The 17703-nt window shown below is 41.3% G+C and overlaps 2 protein-coding genes across 13 annotated transcripts in view; one reads left to right on the forward strand and one right to left on the reverse strand.

Annotated features, from left to right (window-relative positions):
* The window catches only part of RASEF (RAS and EF-hand domain containing), a 57022-nt gene that overhangs the window by 14330 nt on the left and 24989 nt on the right, over positions 1-17703 (forward strand). For 2 of the 3 annotated variants that reach the window (XM_032477522.1, XM_006182736.2), the window contains exons 2-7: positions 1960-2106; positions 5305-5395; positions 8939-9034; positions 11599-11676; positions 14329-14444; positions 16515-16583. In XM_032477522.1, coding sequence (XP_032333413.1) covers positions 1960-2106; positions 5305-5395; positions 8939-9034; positions 11599-11676; positions 14329-14444; positions 16515-16583 — 597 coding nt within the window. The remainder of the gene's footprint in view (positions 1-1959; positions 2107-5304; positions 5396-8938; positions 9035-11598; positions 11677-14328; positions 14445-16514; positions 16584-17703) is intronic. The other variant, XM_032477521.1, reaches the window with a different exon arrangement.
* Positions 1-17703, reverse strand: part of LOC116663053 — a 150236-nt gene that overhangs the window by 7477 nt on the left and 125056 nt on the right. For 2 of the 10 annotated variants that reach the window (XR_004319087.1, XR_004319088.1), the window contains 3 exons: positions 17241-17398; positions 14175-14324; positions 10200-10809 (listed from right to left, as the gene is read on the reverse strand). Coding sequence is in view for 1 of the 10 variants with exons in the window: in XM_032477525.1 (XP_032333416.1) it covers positions 17312-17398 (87 nt within the window). In the remaining 9 variants the exon portion in view is untranslated. Of the gene's footprint in view, positions 1-8239; positions 8831-10196; positions 10825-14174; positions 14325-17240; positions 17399-17703 lie in introns of those variants that run through there. The other 8 variants (XR_004319084.1, XR_004319093.1, XR_004319089.1 and 5 more) reach the window with 8 other exon arrangements.

The following is a 17703-nucleotide window of genomic DNA, read 5'->3' on the forward strand; positions in this document are numbered from 1 at the left end:
CACGTGGCTCCGACCTACCTGCCTGGGGTTCTGGGGAGTCAGTTCTCCCCTGTGTGCCCTCTAGTAAGAAACGGGATAGATGAGTACCCAGCTAGTCTCCTGCACAGCAGGTAACCATGTAGCATAGTTCCTGCTGGTGGCAGGCTTTTTCTGTAATTAAACTGTGTGTACACTGTAAACTGTTCCTGAAATTCTGTACAGTACCAGCACGAAGAAAGGACCCAAGAGAATTTACAGACATGGCGTTTCTTTCTTATTTTAGAAATTTTCAGAAATTAAGATATCTTCTGAGACAGCTGCTCCTGAACATTTTATTGCTGTGCAGTTAGCCAAGCAGCAAGGACTCTCAGTCCCAGTATCTCAGTGGCCATCCTTGACAGACAGGCAGGTTCCTATTAGCCAGAAAGTTGCTGTGCTTTGTATACTGCTGGTGGTCAGTGAATGGCCAAAGGTAAAGAAGCTAATGATCCTGTTGGGCATTGAAATTATGTGGGACATTCTAAGAGGAGAGATTTTTTTTCTGCTCTTTAATAAATATGGCTCACTATTGCGGCCAATATTTGCACTCAGTTCTGATGGGAGGGGTGATGGCAGCTTTCTGTGTCTTGTATCACCAAATAAAGCAACTTGCTCCTGCAGGTATATTAATATTGTTTCACTTGAGCTGTTCTTTTGAATCATAATTGGCCTTTGTACACATTGAGCAGTTGATTTTTAAGAGCAAACCTGGTCAAGTTTATAGCTACATGGACACACCTCAGGGCCATGCTTAAGTAAGCTTCAGGTTAATATATACCTTACACTTCGCAGTATTTCATAGTTGTATGGAATGATTTTGAATCCTGTGTCTTCTGCCAAGGTTCAGATGTTTAACACAACTGGGGAGCAACATAATGTAATGGTGGACTATGTGGTCTGTAGTATCAGACTGAGTTTGAACCCCAGCTCAGTCACCATGTAACCTTGGAAATTTCCAGGGTTTGCTACAGTTGCCTAGGTATTTCGGATAACAAATACCAGACTGGGTGGCTTAAACAATAGAAATTTATTTTCTCACAATTCTGGAGGCCGGAAGTTTGAGATGAGGTGTTGGCAGTTGGAGGAGAGGCCTCTCTCCCTGTCTTGTCGATGGCCGTCTTCCTGTGTCTTCACTTGGTCTTCGGTCTGTGTCACTGAGCACGTCAGCTCCCAGACTCGAGTCAAGGGCACCACTAGCCTCACTGACTCACTTCTAAGTCCCCTAGCAGATCAGCTGCCCAGTCTTACCAGTTTTTCTTTTGAAATGACTCTGAAATATTTGTCTTTCAATAAATGTTAATAACAAATATGAGGATTGTCACATATAAATATAATACATATGAAATAATTTTAACTGACTATAAAATAATAGGTATGTATATGCACTTTTATGATCGTAAAGCCTGAGCAATATCTCATTAGGGATTGGTGGAACATGTTAAGTAATTGGTTTAATGTTTCCTAACTATTTTTTTCTGTAAGTCTGTTTACTTTTCTATTAAAGAAAAAAACAAAAAAAAAACAGCAGTGACAAGCAAATATCCTTCCCTGTCAATTCTTCCCAGTGCATATCCACTGCCCTCACAGGCCTCCATCTTCTTCTGTTAAATCAGCACATTGTATACCTGAGAAAAATCTCATTGTACAACCTAAATATATACAATTTTTATTTGTCAGTTGTATCTCAGTAAAGCTGTGGGGGAAATGAAGTTGCTGTTCCATTGTGGAAAAAAAAAGTAACAGTAAATGAAGACTAATGCAGCAGCGTCTCTGACTGCTGTCTTCCCTCCCTTCTGGTCATTCTGGTGTTGTTGCTTTTTTCTTTCCTGGTTCTTATGTGTCTCTTTGGTAAAAATATTCTGAAAGTTTGCCTTTTTATTCTTTTATTTGGTTTTATTGAATTTTTAATTTTAGTTTTTTTTTTTTTTTTTTTTTTGGCAGAAAAGAGCAAGTTAGTACCTTGTATCAAAACATCAACCTCGTGGAGCCAAGACTGGTTCAGCCTTATGAACATGTTATAAAGAACTTTATCCATGAGATCAAACTTCAAAGCACAGAAATGGAAAACCTGGCCATTGCAGTGAAGAGGTATGGAGGTCTTTCCTAAGTGGCGGAAGGGGTCATTTACCGGGCTCTCTGACCGAGTGGCACAGAGACAGAACTGCTTTATCACCTTAGGGTATGGGGGAACTTTGGAACCTGAGGAATTCGGAGCTTTCTAAACTAAACCAGCACCAGGGAATCTGAGTCAGGCAGTTCTTTGTAGGGTCAGCCAGCAATCCATCAGTATGTTACCACGATCCTGTCACAGAAGCTCTTCAAGGTCCATGATCCCATACAGAACAGTTCAAAGAGGTGTGTTATCTTATATCCAGCCACTTGCGACGTCCAGGAAACTTTTCACCCAGAGAGGCAGGCAGACTCCATTTGAAGCCTGTCCTTGTCACTGAAAAGTGAGTGACTTTGGGCAGGTTGCTATCTCTCTGAATCTCGGCTTCTGCATCTGCAAAATGAGGCTGTAAATATTCACATCCTCGGGGTGTGGAGACTTCATGGGTGAGTCATGGGTGAAGGCCCTGGCCGGGGCCTGTCACATGGTAGGTGCTGAGCGGGGCTTCTCTCCCTCTCCCGCCCTCCTCACCCAGCTTGAACTGAAAGCGTAAAGCTGCTAAAGCCTTACTCTCAGGCAGACAGCTTCCATAAGCCATAGCTGGCTTACCCAGGGTATCTTACTGCAACCCAGTGCCAAAGGAGAATTTATATGTGTTGCCATCGGAACATCAGCCTCTTTGCTTCCTGGAAGACCACACCTTTACCATAAGTTGGGTAAAGGGGGCGTTTTGTTCGTCACAATTCCTGGCCTCTGCACACATCCAGCAATTGATTCTTGCTGCCGTGTGCCCCACCAGCAGCTCTCAGTGTGCTGCGCACTGTGCTGGTCTCTGCCCCGAGCTTGTCAATGACCTCCCGATAGGATGCCCCCTGGTTTGCACGGGGACAGGTGAGGGCTGTTCCTCTGTCCCTTTATTCTTTCCCTCAACTTGATGATAATAAAACTGTCTAGTTGACCCTGTGGAGTAACTGAAGGTAATTAAAATATGGAAGAGAAAATGTTTTAAACCATTGATGCTAAATAGGACTGTTTTTATAGTCCTGAGAATCATGCAAGAGTTGAACTGTTCACAGGATTTTTTAATGAAAGGATTTGGCCTCCTTTGAGGGATGACTAGCAGACACACATACTAAGTTTTTAGAGAGTCCAGTTAGTATCTGTGAAAACAAACTCCACTGTACACACACAGGTGCACATACACAGACCCACACAAAGATGCATGGGACACACACATCCATACATGACCTCTACAGATAGTCCCATGTAAACCCATAAGGGCAAAAAAGAATGGCACTCTCTCCTCTGTGTTCTCACCACCAGCCAGGCTGCTCTCCTCTGGAGGGACGACGCCATGTGATGCTGAGCTGTTGGTGCTTCTCTCCTCCCACTGGGGTGCTCTCCGGGTGGGATCCGTGGTCAGGCTCTGTCCTGAGCCTGGGGCTTCCGAAAGGCCACTTTTGGAGCAGGCAGAGACCTTGCTGAAGGGTTTAAGTGACTACTGTGAACATTCCCTAAATCCTTAGCTCAGGACCAGCCATCCTTACCTCTGTTATTGTTTAGGGGAGGGCCTCAATCTATTTGTTCTGCACCTGAAGAATGGGTTCCCAGTGTCCTGGTAGCCCTGGACTAAGGTTAGAGGGGACAGTCCCAACATTCTAGACACTTGACTGGGAATTAGCAATTGCAGGGGCAAACAGTCTGTCATTATAGACTACCCTGATTTATTAAAAAAAAAAAAAAAAAGGGAAGAAGGAGAAGAAAAAGAAAGAAGTGAAAAAGACCTCCATACCACTTGTTCAGAAGTGAAAATGCAGAAGGAACACATTCAGGAGCAGTCCCAGAGGCCCAGATGTTTGGGACTCAATGTCTAGAAGGAATGGCTGGAAAAAAATGGTCATAACAAAAGGAGAAATGGATGTGTGGCTTAGCTATTTACATCCCAGAGTTGACCAAAAAAGACAAAAAAAAAATCCAAAGTTGATATGGAGATATATAATTCCTAGACTTCAAATAGCAGGTGTTTACAAACAAACTAGAACTAGCTGACATGGTTAACAAAATCTTCGGCGGGCTGTAGGATGAGGAGGAGGTAAACAGGGAGCAGAAAACAGCGATAAGTCAGTCAAAATTTTACTTTGAGGCTCCTCCTTTCTCCCATCAATACTGGTTTGGAACCTTATGTAGAAATTAAATTAATCCATGAAGAGATTGTGTTGGGAAGGAAAAATAAGTTGAAAGCAGGCAGGATGATGTAGCAGAAGCCATCAGACTCGAAGGCGGAAGGTCTTCTATTTAGGTCCTGTTTCTACTTTTATTAACACCATCGATCCAAGTAAATTGACTCTTAAGTCTCATGGTGGCTGATTTCAAGTTGAGTAGGCAGGACATATGCATATGAAAATTTAGATAACTGAACATACAGCTGAGAGAGAAGAAAAATAATTTTTTTAGGGCTTAATCTGAAGATTCAACCATTGTAAAGTGACAGATGTGTCCATGCTGGACAATTGCTAAATAAAACTGTCTCAACAGAACCTTCCCATTTCTAACTTCTTGGCAAATCAGTATGCTCTGCCTCCATAGAAATGTGATTTATTATATTAATAAAAGAAACAGGAATTTTCTAAAGGGTAGCTATATCTACATTCTTGAACTTTAGGAAACTGATTAGAAATACTTTTTGAGAGCTCTTCTTTTTTTGCCTTCTAACGATAGCATATAGCATTGTGTGTGTCATATAGTTAAATTTCAGAATTGTGTCTAACTTATCCCTTTGCCATGGAGGTTTTTGTTTTGTTTTTGTTGTTGTTGTTTTTGCTTTTTGACTAGGGATGTATCTCTGTCATAGCAGCCAAAAAGATTTTCAGAATTTATTAAGAGCCTCCCAACAATTTGGTATCTTTCTCTGTTCTTTGCCACAATCTAGTTTAATACCATTTAATCTACTCTGTTTCATTTATTTCATATCTAGTTTTAAATGTCCCCTTACACCCAACTGGTCAAATTGCCAACCTCATTTTATTATGTGGAAGGAACAGGGACTGTTATTTTAAACTGGTATGTTTCTCCTCATCTGTAAAATAGAGAGATTGAAATAGCTGAGGTCAGAGTTTTCTGTTCACGTTACAAGTCCAAGAGTATAAGGAAAAGGTGTGCCTCCTCCTGAATTTCAGAGCCCAGGACAAGGCAGCCATGCAGCTGAGCGAGTTGGAAGAGGAAATGGATCAGAGGATTCAGGCTGCGGAACACAAGACGCGGAAAGATGTGAGTTTGTGGGATGGGCCCGTTTGTGCACCGAATCATCAGAGCACCTTTATGGACGGGGCACCAGGCATCCTCTGGGTGCAGCATGTCCGGCGCTCTCAGCAAAGGTGTTTTTAGTGGCGGTGGGTTTTTTGGGAGGTAGAGTAAGGAGAGAGAAAAAGATAGTAAAGAAGTCATCAGATAAAGTGGATCATTTCAGATGGCAACGAGCACAGTAAAGAAACAGCGTGTATGACAGGTGCGGAGGCCAGGGGCCTCTCTGAAGAGGGGACAGGATTGCTGAGGCCTGAAGGAGAAGGCAGAGCCCGCCTTTGGTGGAGGAGGGTGGCTCGCCTCTGACCCCTCACCGCCTCACTGCCCACGGCCGCTGCTACTTCAGGTCGAGATTACAGTGACGTTAAAATGCTCTCTGCAAACTCTGGTGTTTGCTATGGAATATACTTTTACTCATCAGTATAGGAACTCTCAGAGTTGAAAATTGGGTGCTGCCTTCAGTGATTTCCACAGAAGAAATAATTATCTTTTTTCCTCATAAAATATATTCGGGTGATTAACGTTTACTGAAAACAGGAAATAGGTCTGTTTCTTATGTAGCTAATGTTAGATTGAACGTTCCCTTTTTTTTTCTATTCATTTGCCCTGTGTGTTAACTCCGAGAGGCTGCAGAATTGAGTGAGAAGGGCCTGGGTGTTGGCATCCGAAAGGCCTCAGTTTGGGTCCTGGCTCTGCCTTGTCTAGGTTGACTGGCACTGGAAACATAACCTAACCTCTGAGCCTTTGTCGTTCCAGCTTCACAGTGGGCCACGCCACCCGCCTGCTTTGAGGAGGGTCAGGCTGATGGCTGGATGCGTGCCCGGAGCTGTGCCAGGTGTGGGGGCGGCACCTGGCCGTTGCTGTTCTGCTCTTTTCTGTTGCTCTGTGTATCTTGTGTCCTTCCAGATTCTTCACCTTCAGTGTCTTTACCACTTACATGCCTTCGATTCTTTGTTGTCTTATCTCTTAATAACACGTTTAATAACTGGATGTCATGTTCAACAGAGTGGTTCAGAGTCCACAGGCCAGCTTCTGTGCAATGTGTTACCTATTCCTTTGTTAGCACTCTATTTTTTCTAGTCTAGAAACAGACATTTTTTTTTTTTTGCCTTTTCCCTCTCCATCCATTTAATCTGTGCACTCATTCATTCATCAAATACTTATCGATCACATGTGTTAATTCTGTCCTCACATCTCATGGCTTCTTCCAGCTAAGCACTTCCCAAGTTGGTTGTTGGTAATGGACACCTGACCATGGCCCTGCCCCTTATAAATCCATGTTTTGTTAATTATAACGCCTTTCCTTGGCTCTGGTACAGGGGAGGCAAATACATGGCATCCACAGCACCATTTCTCTTTTGCACAGCGATGGCACACGTGGCCAGTAAGTCCCTGCACGGACGTGGTCTCTGAAACCTTAGCACACCCCTGCCAACTGGGCAGCTCTGGCCCTGGGATGACACCCATTTGCCAGTCCATCCCCATCTCCTAGTCTCTCTGGAATAACACCTCCAGACTAGCTAAAGACTCGCCCGCACTTCCCTCCACTGAGCACGGCTCAGCTTGGCTGCCCACACACAGGTCTTCATCCTGCAGCTCTGGCCCTGCTGCTTGCTCTGCTTTCACTCTTCCCTTTGCCTTGATAACTGTTGCCCCACTCCTTTCCGCTTTCCTAAATTCTGCAGGACTCAGAGAAAGTCTCCCCTTCTCCCTGATGCCCTCCCCTAGTCCTCTGGCCACCTTCACCTCTTCCTGACCTTGACTCCTCTCGCACATGTAGTGTTTATCCCATGGTTTCAGTTGAGGTTTTAAAATATTTATTGCAATAGCTTTATTGAGGTATAATGGGCACGCAGTAATAACACGTACAATACTCAAGTGTAGAATATAAGATTGGACGTATGGCTATACCAAGAAACCATCACACAGCAGGGTAATGGGTACATCCACATGCTGTTAGCTTCCATGTGCCCCTGTGTCGTGCCTTCCTTCTTTGTCCCTCCCTGTCAGGCAACCATTGTCTGTCTTCTTTGATGAAGCATCTGTTAAAATCTTTTGCTTATTTTTAAAATTAGGTTGTTTGTTTTCTTATTATTGAGTTTTGGGAGTTCTTTATATATTCTGATCTATAAATATTTCCTCCCAGGTTGTGACTTGTCTTTTCATTCTCCTAACAGTGTCTTTTCAAGAGTAGAATTTTTTTTATTTTGATGAAGTCCAGCTTGTCAGTTTTTTCTTTCATGGGTCATGCTTTTGGTATTTCAGAAATCTTTGCTTAACCCAAGGTTGCAAAGATTTTCTCCTGTTTCTTCTGTAAGTTTTATTGTTTTAGGTTTTACACTTAAGATCCATTTTGCAAGGTACGGGTCAAAGTTCTTTTTTTTTTTTTTGCTTGTGCATATCTAATTGTTCCAGCCTGTTTGTTCAAAAGTCTATCTATTCTCTGCTGAATTGCCTCTGCACTTTGTCCAAAATCAGTTTTCTGTATTCACAGTGGGTTTATTTCTGGGCTCCCCATTCTGCCCCATTGATTAGCCTCTCTTTATGCCACTATTACTTTTGTCTTGACGACTGTTGCTTTATAATAAGTCTTAAAATCAAGTAGTGTTAGTTCTTCAACTTTGTTCCTTTTTAAGTTTTCTTGGCTATTTTAGTTCCTCTTAATTTCCACAGAATCAGCTTGTCAATTTCTAAAAACAAAATAAAACAAAACAAAAAACCCAAAACCTTCTGGGGCTTTGGACTTCATTGCATCTGTAGATCAATTAGAGGAGAATTGGCATGTTACTAATAATGAATGATTCACAAACCTGGTGTAGTCTCCATTTATTTAGGTCTTATTACACTCAATGCCACTTGTTAGGAACTTAAAACTTTATTTGAATACTGAACATAGGATATAAAACTCCATAATGTGTTAAGAGAAAAAGGAAACTAGGAGATATTTGGTATTTGGGCTCATGAGAACCTCAGCTCCTGACCTCTTTGGGTCCCCTTTTGCCATTCTCTGCACCAGGGGCAACACACATGAAAAGCACCAACCTTGTGGGGCAGCACTTTGCTCAGAAGTTTGCAGGTGATGTGATTTGAATTTAGATAAGGTGTAAGCTCTTGGAGAAACAGTAAACCCACCAGGCCTTCTTGAGTCCTGAAGACATGATAGGGTTGAGGCAAGCACGGGGGCCCTTGGCTGTGCCATAGCTTTTAATTAAACACAGCAATAATTAGCTAGCTAGTTAACTGATGTGCCACAGCCCTCTGTCACAGCTGAGTAGTAGTCTGAGAGGCGTCACCCCAGGTGATGTACACACGTAGGTGGTGGGATTCCGCAGTTCTTTCACTCTTGCAGATTTCCATTCCAGAGGTGCTGAGCGTCTAAAGTTTGGTTCCTTCTCACCATCTCTGTGTAGGAGACGTGGGATCAGCCTTAGTTTTGACACACAATGTTTCTCACCTCTAGGGTTTTGAAGAACCTGTCCAAGTCAACAAAATCTTTTTTTTTCCTTTCAGGAAAAACGCAAAGCTGAGGAAGCCCTTAGTGACCTCAGACGTCAGTATGAAACAGAAGTGGGAGATCTACAGGTGACGATAAAGAAACTCAGAAAGGTAGGCGTGTGGCAACTGGACTCTGAGGCACAGCATCAGTATCTCAGTGTGTCTAAATTTTTAGCAACTGAAAACATATAGAGTCATATTGAAGCAGCAGATGGATCAGATGTGAGAATCAGACTGGACTCCCTGGCAAGAATTTTTTTAAAGGCCCCTAATTTCTTTTTCTGTTTCTAAGGGCAGCCTATCTTTTACATGGATCTAATATAGTATTTCTGATCCCTTGAACAGTTGTCCATCAAACCTCAGTTTTTCTTTCCTTGGTCTTTGCCAGCCAAGTGCCCTCAAGCCCCACGTGTCCAGTGGACTGTCTGCTCATGGCAGCAGGCACGCTGTCTTTCCTGGTCACGCAGCCCCATACTCAGCTGAATGAAGGGTACAGCTATCCAATCAGCAAGAAGTGGGAGAGAACCTGCTGAAGTGAAGGCAAAGGTGTGACTGGTTTTGCCTTTTGCTCTATTTGGTTTCTGAGTAGAGTCCATTTCACTCAGTGGTTGCTGGTAGGTATTTAACAAGAGGTTCTGGAGGGAGGAGGGATTTGCAGCATTTGCTGAATTCCACGTTGTAAATACTCCCACCATTATCGATTGCAGGCTACCAAGCTGACATCACTAAATGCAGAGTTTGGGAAGAGACGCTGAAAATAAATAGGTTCTCACCTGCTGGTACACGCTGGCTCCAGCACAGTGCTGAGATCACTTCCTGCATGTGGGTTGTCTCCATAACTAATGGAAATGTCTTAGCTAAAATAAAAATGGGTAGTTAAAAAATAACCGTCCCTAAAGGTGGCACTGTGAAATCGGACACATCACTTTGCTTCTCTGGTTGTTGGTATGATAACCTTTAGTGCTGCTTCCAGTGTTCATACTGAATGGGATTAAGTGACAGCCACATTTTGTGAGCTATTGCAATTTAAACTTCTGGAATTATTAAGAATTCTCCCCAGTATCCTTCTTGGAAAATTATTATCAATGTCAACCTTATATCTGATTTCCAGAGATAATTAGACCGTACATACTATGCTTGAATTACAGAATTTGAATGGACCAATCCCTTGCTTTGTGCTAGCGTCAAAGATTCTCCTAGTCACTATTCTTACTTATTTCTATGTAATCCTAAATCTTTAGACTAAGAGAATGATTGCAAGAGGAGACACAGAGTTTCTTGCCCTGAAACAGCGTATGATGGAGACCAAATAGACACTGAACAGTAAGAATCAGGAGTGACGAGACTTGAGTCCTTATCAAGACCCTGTCAATCTCTTTTCATAACACCTGGGACAGTTGGCTTCATTGTTCTCATCACTAGCTTTACATCTGCAAGATGGGATTAATAATAAACTGTCCATCTAACCATAATAACTGACATTTTATTGACTTTGTAGTTTATTAAGCTCTTTTCATAATTTAAAAAATCAAATTCTCAAATATTCTCTGAGGAGAGCGTGAATTTCCCACTTTTACAGATGAGGACCTGATTTCCAGGTTTAAAAACTTGTTGAAGTCACTCGGCTGATACACAGTGGGTTGACTTTCTGTCTCTACACAGTTGGTGCTTTCTCACTTGTTCCAGTGGTGGTTTATGTGAAGAACACGTTAAAGGCTGTAAAGAACTATACAAAAATTTATTCCGATTGTCATTACCTTGTGCCGTTGTTTCTGAGAAGTTCATTTTTCCCTCAGCAGTTTTTCTTCTTTAATATTGGCATGGTCTTAAAATCAGTGGCCCTCTTGGTTTCAGACAGCCGTGTGAAAACCTTCCATTGGTGTCATCTGGCAAGATGAAGTCTAGTGTCAGAGTAGATTTTGACTTAGATTTGATGAAATATGGCTTTCCTTTTGGTCAGTGCATTCATAGTCCATTAATGGATACCCACAAATCTCTGCATTCCCAGGGGGTGTAAGCCTTGCATAGGACAGACATTTTTGTTGTCCACGTTAGGATTGCTTCTGAGCCAATTTAGTCTGGTAATACTAACCAGCCAGCCAGCAGGCAAAGCCCACGTGTGTATATAATTTTATTGTGTGTATGTCTCTAACTTCATATCATATTTAAGTTTTATTGCTTTAGATCATTAAATGAGCATTTTTTGAGATCATTGTGAAGAAAACATAGTTGATTTTGACAGTAATTCTGCTGTTAAAAATCTTGGACTATAGTAAGAGAGATAAAACATTCATAAATAATTATGATACAGGATAGAAAGTGTTAAATGCAGGTAAAGTTTGGGAGAATGTAAGAGTCCAGACTCATATGCAACATAATTGAAAGAGAGTGGTTTGCGTTGCTTGATAGTTGAATGGTTTCCCAAAAAAAGGCTTTTTAATTGTTTTACAGAAAATTCATAAAATAATAAAATCCCCTTTTCAAATGTTTAAATTATTTAAAGCATATTTTCAAATCCTTCTGGATTATATGTAGTTTAATGATTTATAAGGTTGTATAATGTTTAAAATTGAAGGCTTCTAGAATTACACATCCATATGCAAGTATATTTCTAAACTTAACTGAATAAATTCAAAGTAAGTTTGTAAATGCACAACTTTTATTTGCTTTTCCAGCTAGAAGAACAATCAAGACACATAAGTCAAAAAGAAGATGTGGCTGCATTAAAAAAACAAATTTATGACTTATCAATGGTAAGAATTACCTTTTCACTTACAGAAATATAATTCCTATTAGACTCCTGTTTCCTAAATAAAATCATGCTATGATTTCAGTGTTCCAGGATTAAAAGCTTAAAGAGAAATTAATACTACAGTTGGAGAAAGTCTTTGAAATACCTTTGACTTAAGATACTGTCTATGCAGGCTTTCTCCCTCAGTGATACCGATTGTGAATGCTTTTATTTATTTTTTTATTCAAAGCAATAATGGCATGGCCTTTAAGTAGCTAACCCTGCATTTTTTTTAACATTTTTTATTGAGTTATAATCATTTTACAATGTTGTGTCAAATTCCAGTGTAGAGCACAATTTTTCAGTTGTATGTGCACATACATATATTCATTGTCAGATTTTTTTCTCTGTGAGCTACCATAAGATCTTGTATGTATTTCCTTGTGCTATACAGTGTAATCTTGTTTATTTATTCTACATTTTGAAGTACCAATCTGTCCCTTCCCATCTCCCGCCCCCTTGGCAACCACAAGTTTGTATTCTATGTCTATAAGTCTATTTCTGTTTTGTGTTTATGTTTTGTTTGTTTTTCTTTTTTTTTTAGATTCCACATATGAGCGATCTCATATGGTATCTTTCTTTCTCTTTCTGACTTACTTCACTTAGAGTGACATTCTCCAGGAACATCCATGTTGCTGCAGTGGCATTATGTTGTCAGTTTTTATGGCTGAATAGTATTCCATTGTATAAATATACGACCTCTTCTTTATCCAGTCATCTGTTGATGGACATTTAGGCTGTTTCTATGTCTTGGCTATTGTGAACAGTGCTGCTATGAATATTGGGGTATCATTTTGAAGTAGGGTTCCTTCTGGATATATGCCCAGGAACGGGTATCCTGGCTTTGTAAGATGAGATATTATTGCCCTACCCTTCCTCCAACTTTCCTCTTTCTGCCCCTTTTCCTTCTGCCGACCATATCTTTAGTCATTCTGTTGCCAAAACTGATTAACATCTACATCTGCTATATTATCGTCATTTTCTTTATCTTGTTTTCAGATTGACTTTAAAAGTTGAAAGGCAAAGTTGCAGAGCCAAGAAGTGAGTTGGAGTGAGCTAGACTTGTGTCTCTTTCTCTCCAGTCGTTATCCACGCCCCACTCAAAAGACAAGGCTCCCAGCTTTGTGGTCAGATGAATCCCCTTTACGTACTACCAGTTCCAGATTTTGCTACCTCTTAGTTGGTTTTGTGTTTGGATTGTGACTTTGTTATAGAGTCGCTTATTTCTCCTAAATTCTCTGGTTGAGCTTTTGGTTTCTTGTAAAAAGAAGCTCTGCCATCTTCATGATATCACTGATACCTTGCAACTTCTTATTTATTCTTTCCAGTGCATGAAATTGATCATTTTTCTACTTGAAAATATTAATTTTTGGAGTCCAGGAAATTTTAATTTTTATTAGACTGGTTGCTTTTTAAACTTGCTACCAATTCCAGATGTCATCTCGGAATTTCAGATCATTTTAGGTAGCTGGTGTAGGTAGGACTCCTGTGCAGCTAGGCAAATAGATCTGTTTACCTCAGGGCCTCTCCCCTGGAAGACAGTCTTCCTCAGAGCTTTGTGTGTGAAGCTGGCTGTCAGACATGGGACCCCGATCACCTGATGCGTGGGACAGGGATGTTCAGAGAGAAGCCTCAGCTTTCCTTTCGGGAGTCCTTCAGTTATTTTTACAGAGAAGCCCTGTCTTGTTGTCTTTGGACTCAACTCTGGCTTGTCTGTTCCCCTTTTCTAGGGAAAGACCAGGTGCAGGTTTGAGAAGCAGGATGCCTTAATATATAATTTTACTCTCCATTTTCAGGTCCCCTTCTCAGTCTCTGGGGTTCTGCCTGACCAGCTGTCTCTTCTTTGTTCTTCAGTAGACCCTTCAACACACATCTTCTGGATCTCCTTTTCCCTACCCTCTTCCCTTTGTCAGCACATTGCCATCCAGTTTCCGTTTTCCAGAAATGGGTTTAAATCACTTGACTGCTGGTAGGCCCCTCTTCCATTCTTTTAACTCTTATCCTTTAGTATTTCATGTTAATGGGGTCTCAGAAGGGAAAGAAGACAAATTCATGTCCTCAGTCCACCATATTGAACTGGAAGCCTCCAAGGATTTTATTTTCTTCTTTCTTCTTTTTTTTAAAGAAAAATATAGAAATTTCCTAACAACACTGGCTCATTTTTAAGTGCAAAACTTTAAAATGTTAGGTGATAGGATTTATTGTAAAAAGTAGCCAGTCTGCCTGGTAACAGGTACTATTAATTCCACAGAATATCTGTCAGTTGTTCCATGGCTCTCATTAAGTAAAACAGACGTTTGAATGTCTGGTCTGTTAATTTGCTAATAACATGTTAAAGTTCATCATGATAAACTGTTGACTATTCTAGTTTGGCGCCAAATGTCAAATATTTAAAAAAGAAGAAGAACCTTGAGGATTTAATTTTTGACAGTTTAATACTTCATACAAATTTTAAATTACCTTGAATTGATGATTAGCTCTTTGAACACCAAGGTTTGAAGACTCGTGGACGGGTGAGAGTGACGCGTGGGAAGGTCACACTGTGCTGGACTTCATTTCTCGCAGGTGGAAGAAATTCTCGAGTCTAATGACCTGCACTGTTCCTTTTTTCTAGGAAAATCAGAAAGTCAAGAAAGATCTTTTAGAAGCACAGACAAACATAGCCTTTCTTCAAAGTGAATTAGATTCTTTGAAAAGTGATTATGCTGACCAGAGTCTGAATTCTGAGAGGTATGAAACTTCACACTTCACTATTTAGTTTGAGTGGCGTGTTTATTAGGTAACCATCCATGTGAATGAAGCTCAGCTATGTAATAATGAAGGGCTGTTTGTTAACTTTACTAATGTGTTCTTTGCTTTCTAAAGATTTTTAGTGTCAGATTTCCTAGTGATTTTTGTGTTTTTACTTTTTTTAAACAAATGGATTAATTAGTTTAATTATTGGCTGTGCAGGACAGTGCAGGGCTTAAAAATGTCTGCATTAACTGGGAGCAGAAGACTATACATAAAGTGTCAAGAGGCCGTGCTAACTGAAGCGCTTTGAAGGTGGGGGTCCTAGCCCTATAACATAAAGAAATGGAAAACTGCAAGTCTTCGGCAAGTCGTTCTATTTTGCTATGCTTTAGTTTTGCAAATAACATAAAACCTAGCACACACATGTACACACAGAGGCATGTAATTATATATAAGGAAGATATACATGGATATTTATATAGGACTATGTAAACATAAAATGCGTTAGTATGTGTGTGTATCCCCTAGCACACATACAGTTGGGGAAAAATACCTTGTGATTTGTTTGCAAACTTTAATCAGAATTAAGGTCCTGTTAAAAAAAAAATGTAGTGTAATGGAAAGCAGTAAAACATTTATTAAGCACCTACTATATATAGGTCCCTAAGCTAGATAAGGAGTTATGAGTGTGCAGTATATATAAAAAGAAAAGATGTGGTCTCTGCTCTTTAAGAATTTCAAATTTAGTTGGGAAAAATAAAAATGTAAAAGGTTACAGAGTTAAACAACACATGAACTCCACAACGTCAGAAACAATACCGTAATTCCACGAACACCTGAGGTTGGGTTCATTGCCCTGAGATGGTAGACAGAGCCTTTTTTTAGTTCAGAAGAGGGGGAGACATTATTGAAGAAGAGGCACGTGAGGTGGGCTTGCGAGGGGAGAGCCTGTGTTGGGGAGCGGAGGCGGCGTCAGCAAGCAGTGCGGTCACGCTGACAGTTATCGGGCACCGTCCTGAGAACTTGCCCTCAACTCGTTCAGGGTTTCCTATGAGATGGGGACTCTCCTTATCCCCATTTCACAGATGGGAAAAGAGTCTCAGAGTTGTTCCAGGTAAGGCAAAACCCAAAGCAGGGGCAAAACACAGGGAAGGAAAAGACTGGTTTGGGGAACGATAGACTAGGGAAGAGAAAAACATATTTTGAATGGAAAGGCAAAAGTTAAAAAAAATTTTTTTTGAGTTTAAGAGCTATTTTAAGGCTATAATATGAAGACCCAGAATTTTTGGCTGAAGAACTTAAATTCCTACAGACAATTGGGAAACTTTTAGCCTTATCAAGAGAGTGACTGGACAGGTTATTATGGACAAAATTTAACAGGCTGAGGACTTTTGGAAGCAGATAGGGTCTCTGCTTAGAAATGGGGCTGGGGTGGGATAGGGGCTGGAGGTAAGCGGCTGATGTTCTGCATGGACATTTTAAGAAGGAGGCCAGGGCTTCTTCATTATAAAGCAACAGAGGAATCACTGAGCGTGAGTTTACAATGAACAGAGGAAGCCTGGTCCTATGGATTCCTGTGTGGTTTCAGGGTGGGGAGGGGTGGGTGCAGGACTAGGAGCACGTAGATGAGATGGAATCACAAGAAAGCAGAAGAGAGCTGGGGTTGGGGTTATATAAGGCTTGGAATGAGCAGCGAAGTGTCAGAGGTGAGAGAGTGGATTGGGTTGAAGTGACTGTAACGTGAGTGTCCAGTGAGAGGGGACTTTGCTTAAGGTCGAGGGGTTTAGTCCCAGTGAGGGACAGAGCCGAGTCGGTGAGCTGGGGTGGAGGAGCTGGTAGATGCTGCCAGGGGGATGTGGTGGACCAGAGCCTTGGAGGAAACAGAGGGTGTGGGTACGCTCGTGGGTCACAGGAGGAGAGGAGGCTTCTAATGGCTCAGAGGAACTGAGCAGGAGCACAGAGAGACAGAAAACTGTGGTCAAGGACGCAGGACTTTGGGAGGGTAGGTATAGTTAAGATAGCACTGAACACATAATCCTCATTCAAACATGAAATATAATTTTACAGGGATCTGGAAATAATCCGAGAGTACACGGAAGATCGAAGTAGTCTTGAGAGGCAAATTGAAATACTCCAGTAAGTTCTCATATAAAGTGCTCATCACATTTACATGTAACTTCTATTTTGTCAGTAAAACACATGCCACATGTAACATGAGTTGCTGTATTTGAAAGGCCAGCTTCACAGATCCCTGCTTGTTCCTTCTCAGAGAGAAGCATTCAGCACATCACCTTAGCTTTCTGACGCTTCTAATCCTACATAAACTATTCAAATCCAGGGACTAGAGTATAATTCTCTAAAAGCCCTTGCAAGTCAGGGGATTTGTCTGACGCATCTTCATAATACCTTTACTGGACTGTAAAGAATGGCGGCCCCGACCTCAGCAGCTTTCTCTGCAGCTCAGCACCTGAAAAGATTTCAGGCATCACACAGTAGTGCACGTCCCGCCACTGGGCATACGCTATCTTTCTTTCCTAATTTATTGTGCCTGGTTATCTATATATTTTTCTTTTTTTTTTTAACCTCTTAGAAATATTACATTACTTTGCAACTAAGTTGCACGAATTCCGTCCTCTGAGCCCTTCCCCACAAAATCTCCACCCTTCCCACTGCCCCTTTGTTTCTTTTCTACCCAGGCAATATTTTTTTCTGGTTTCAGTTTCCCCAGATGATGTCAGGTCAGGCTTGACCTCTTTTTTATTTTCATCATTTTGAATACCTATCAAGTCTCACCTGTGGCAATTATAGAGCTGATATATTACAAGAATCCTGTTCATTCATTCATTCATTCAGCAGGTTTTCACTCAGCACCTTTTGTGGTTCAGGTATGCCAGGAGCTGAGGATAGAGCAGCAAGTAGGAGGAAGAAGTCTTTCTCCTTATGGGGCTAGTCTAGGGGAAGAAGATGGAACCTGATTAATACTTACAGGAAGAAATATAAAATGCCAAAGGAGAGAGGAAGGGCAGGGGAGACATGTGTCTCCTAAGGGCATCTACCTAAACAGAAAGGTCCAGGAAGTGTTCCGGAAGGAAGTGAGAACTGAGCTGAGGTCTGGAAGATGAATGAGCCTGAAGCAGGGAAAGATTAGCCAATCTCTAAGGCAAAGGCTCTTTTATTATCCTCATTTCGTAGAAGTTGCTGAGGCTCTGACAGCCTAATAAGGCTTTCCATAAGGCACGTGGAAAGTAAGTGCCTG

Source organism: Camelus ferus, chromosome 4 (assembly GCF_009834535.1).
Source record: "Camelus ferus isolate YT-003-E chromosome 4, BCGSAC_Cfer_1.0, whole genome shotgun sequence".
Taxonomy (NCBI): domain Eukaryota; kingdom Metazoa; phylum Chordata; class Mammalia; order Artiodactyla; family Camelidae; genus Camelus; species Camelus ferus.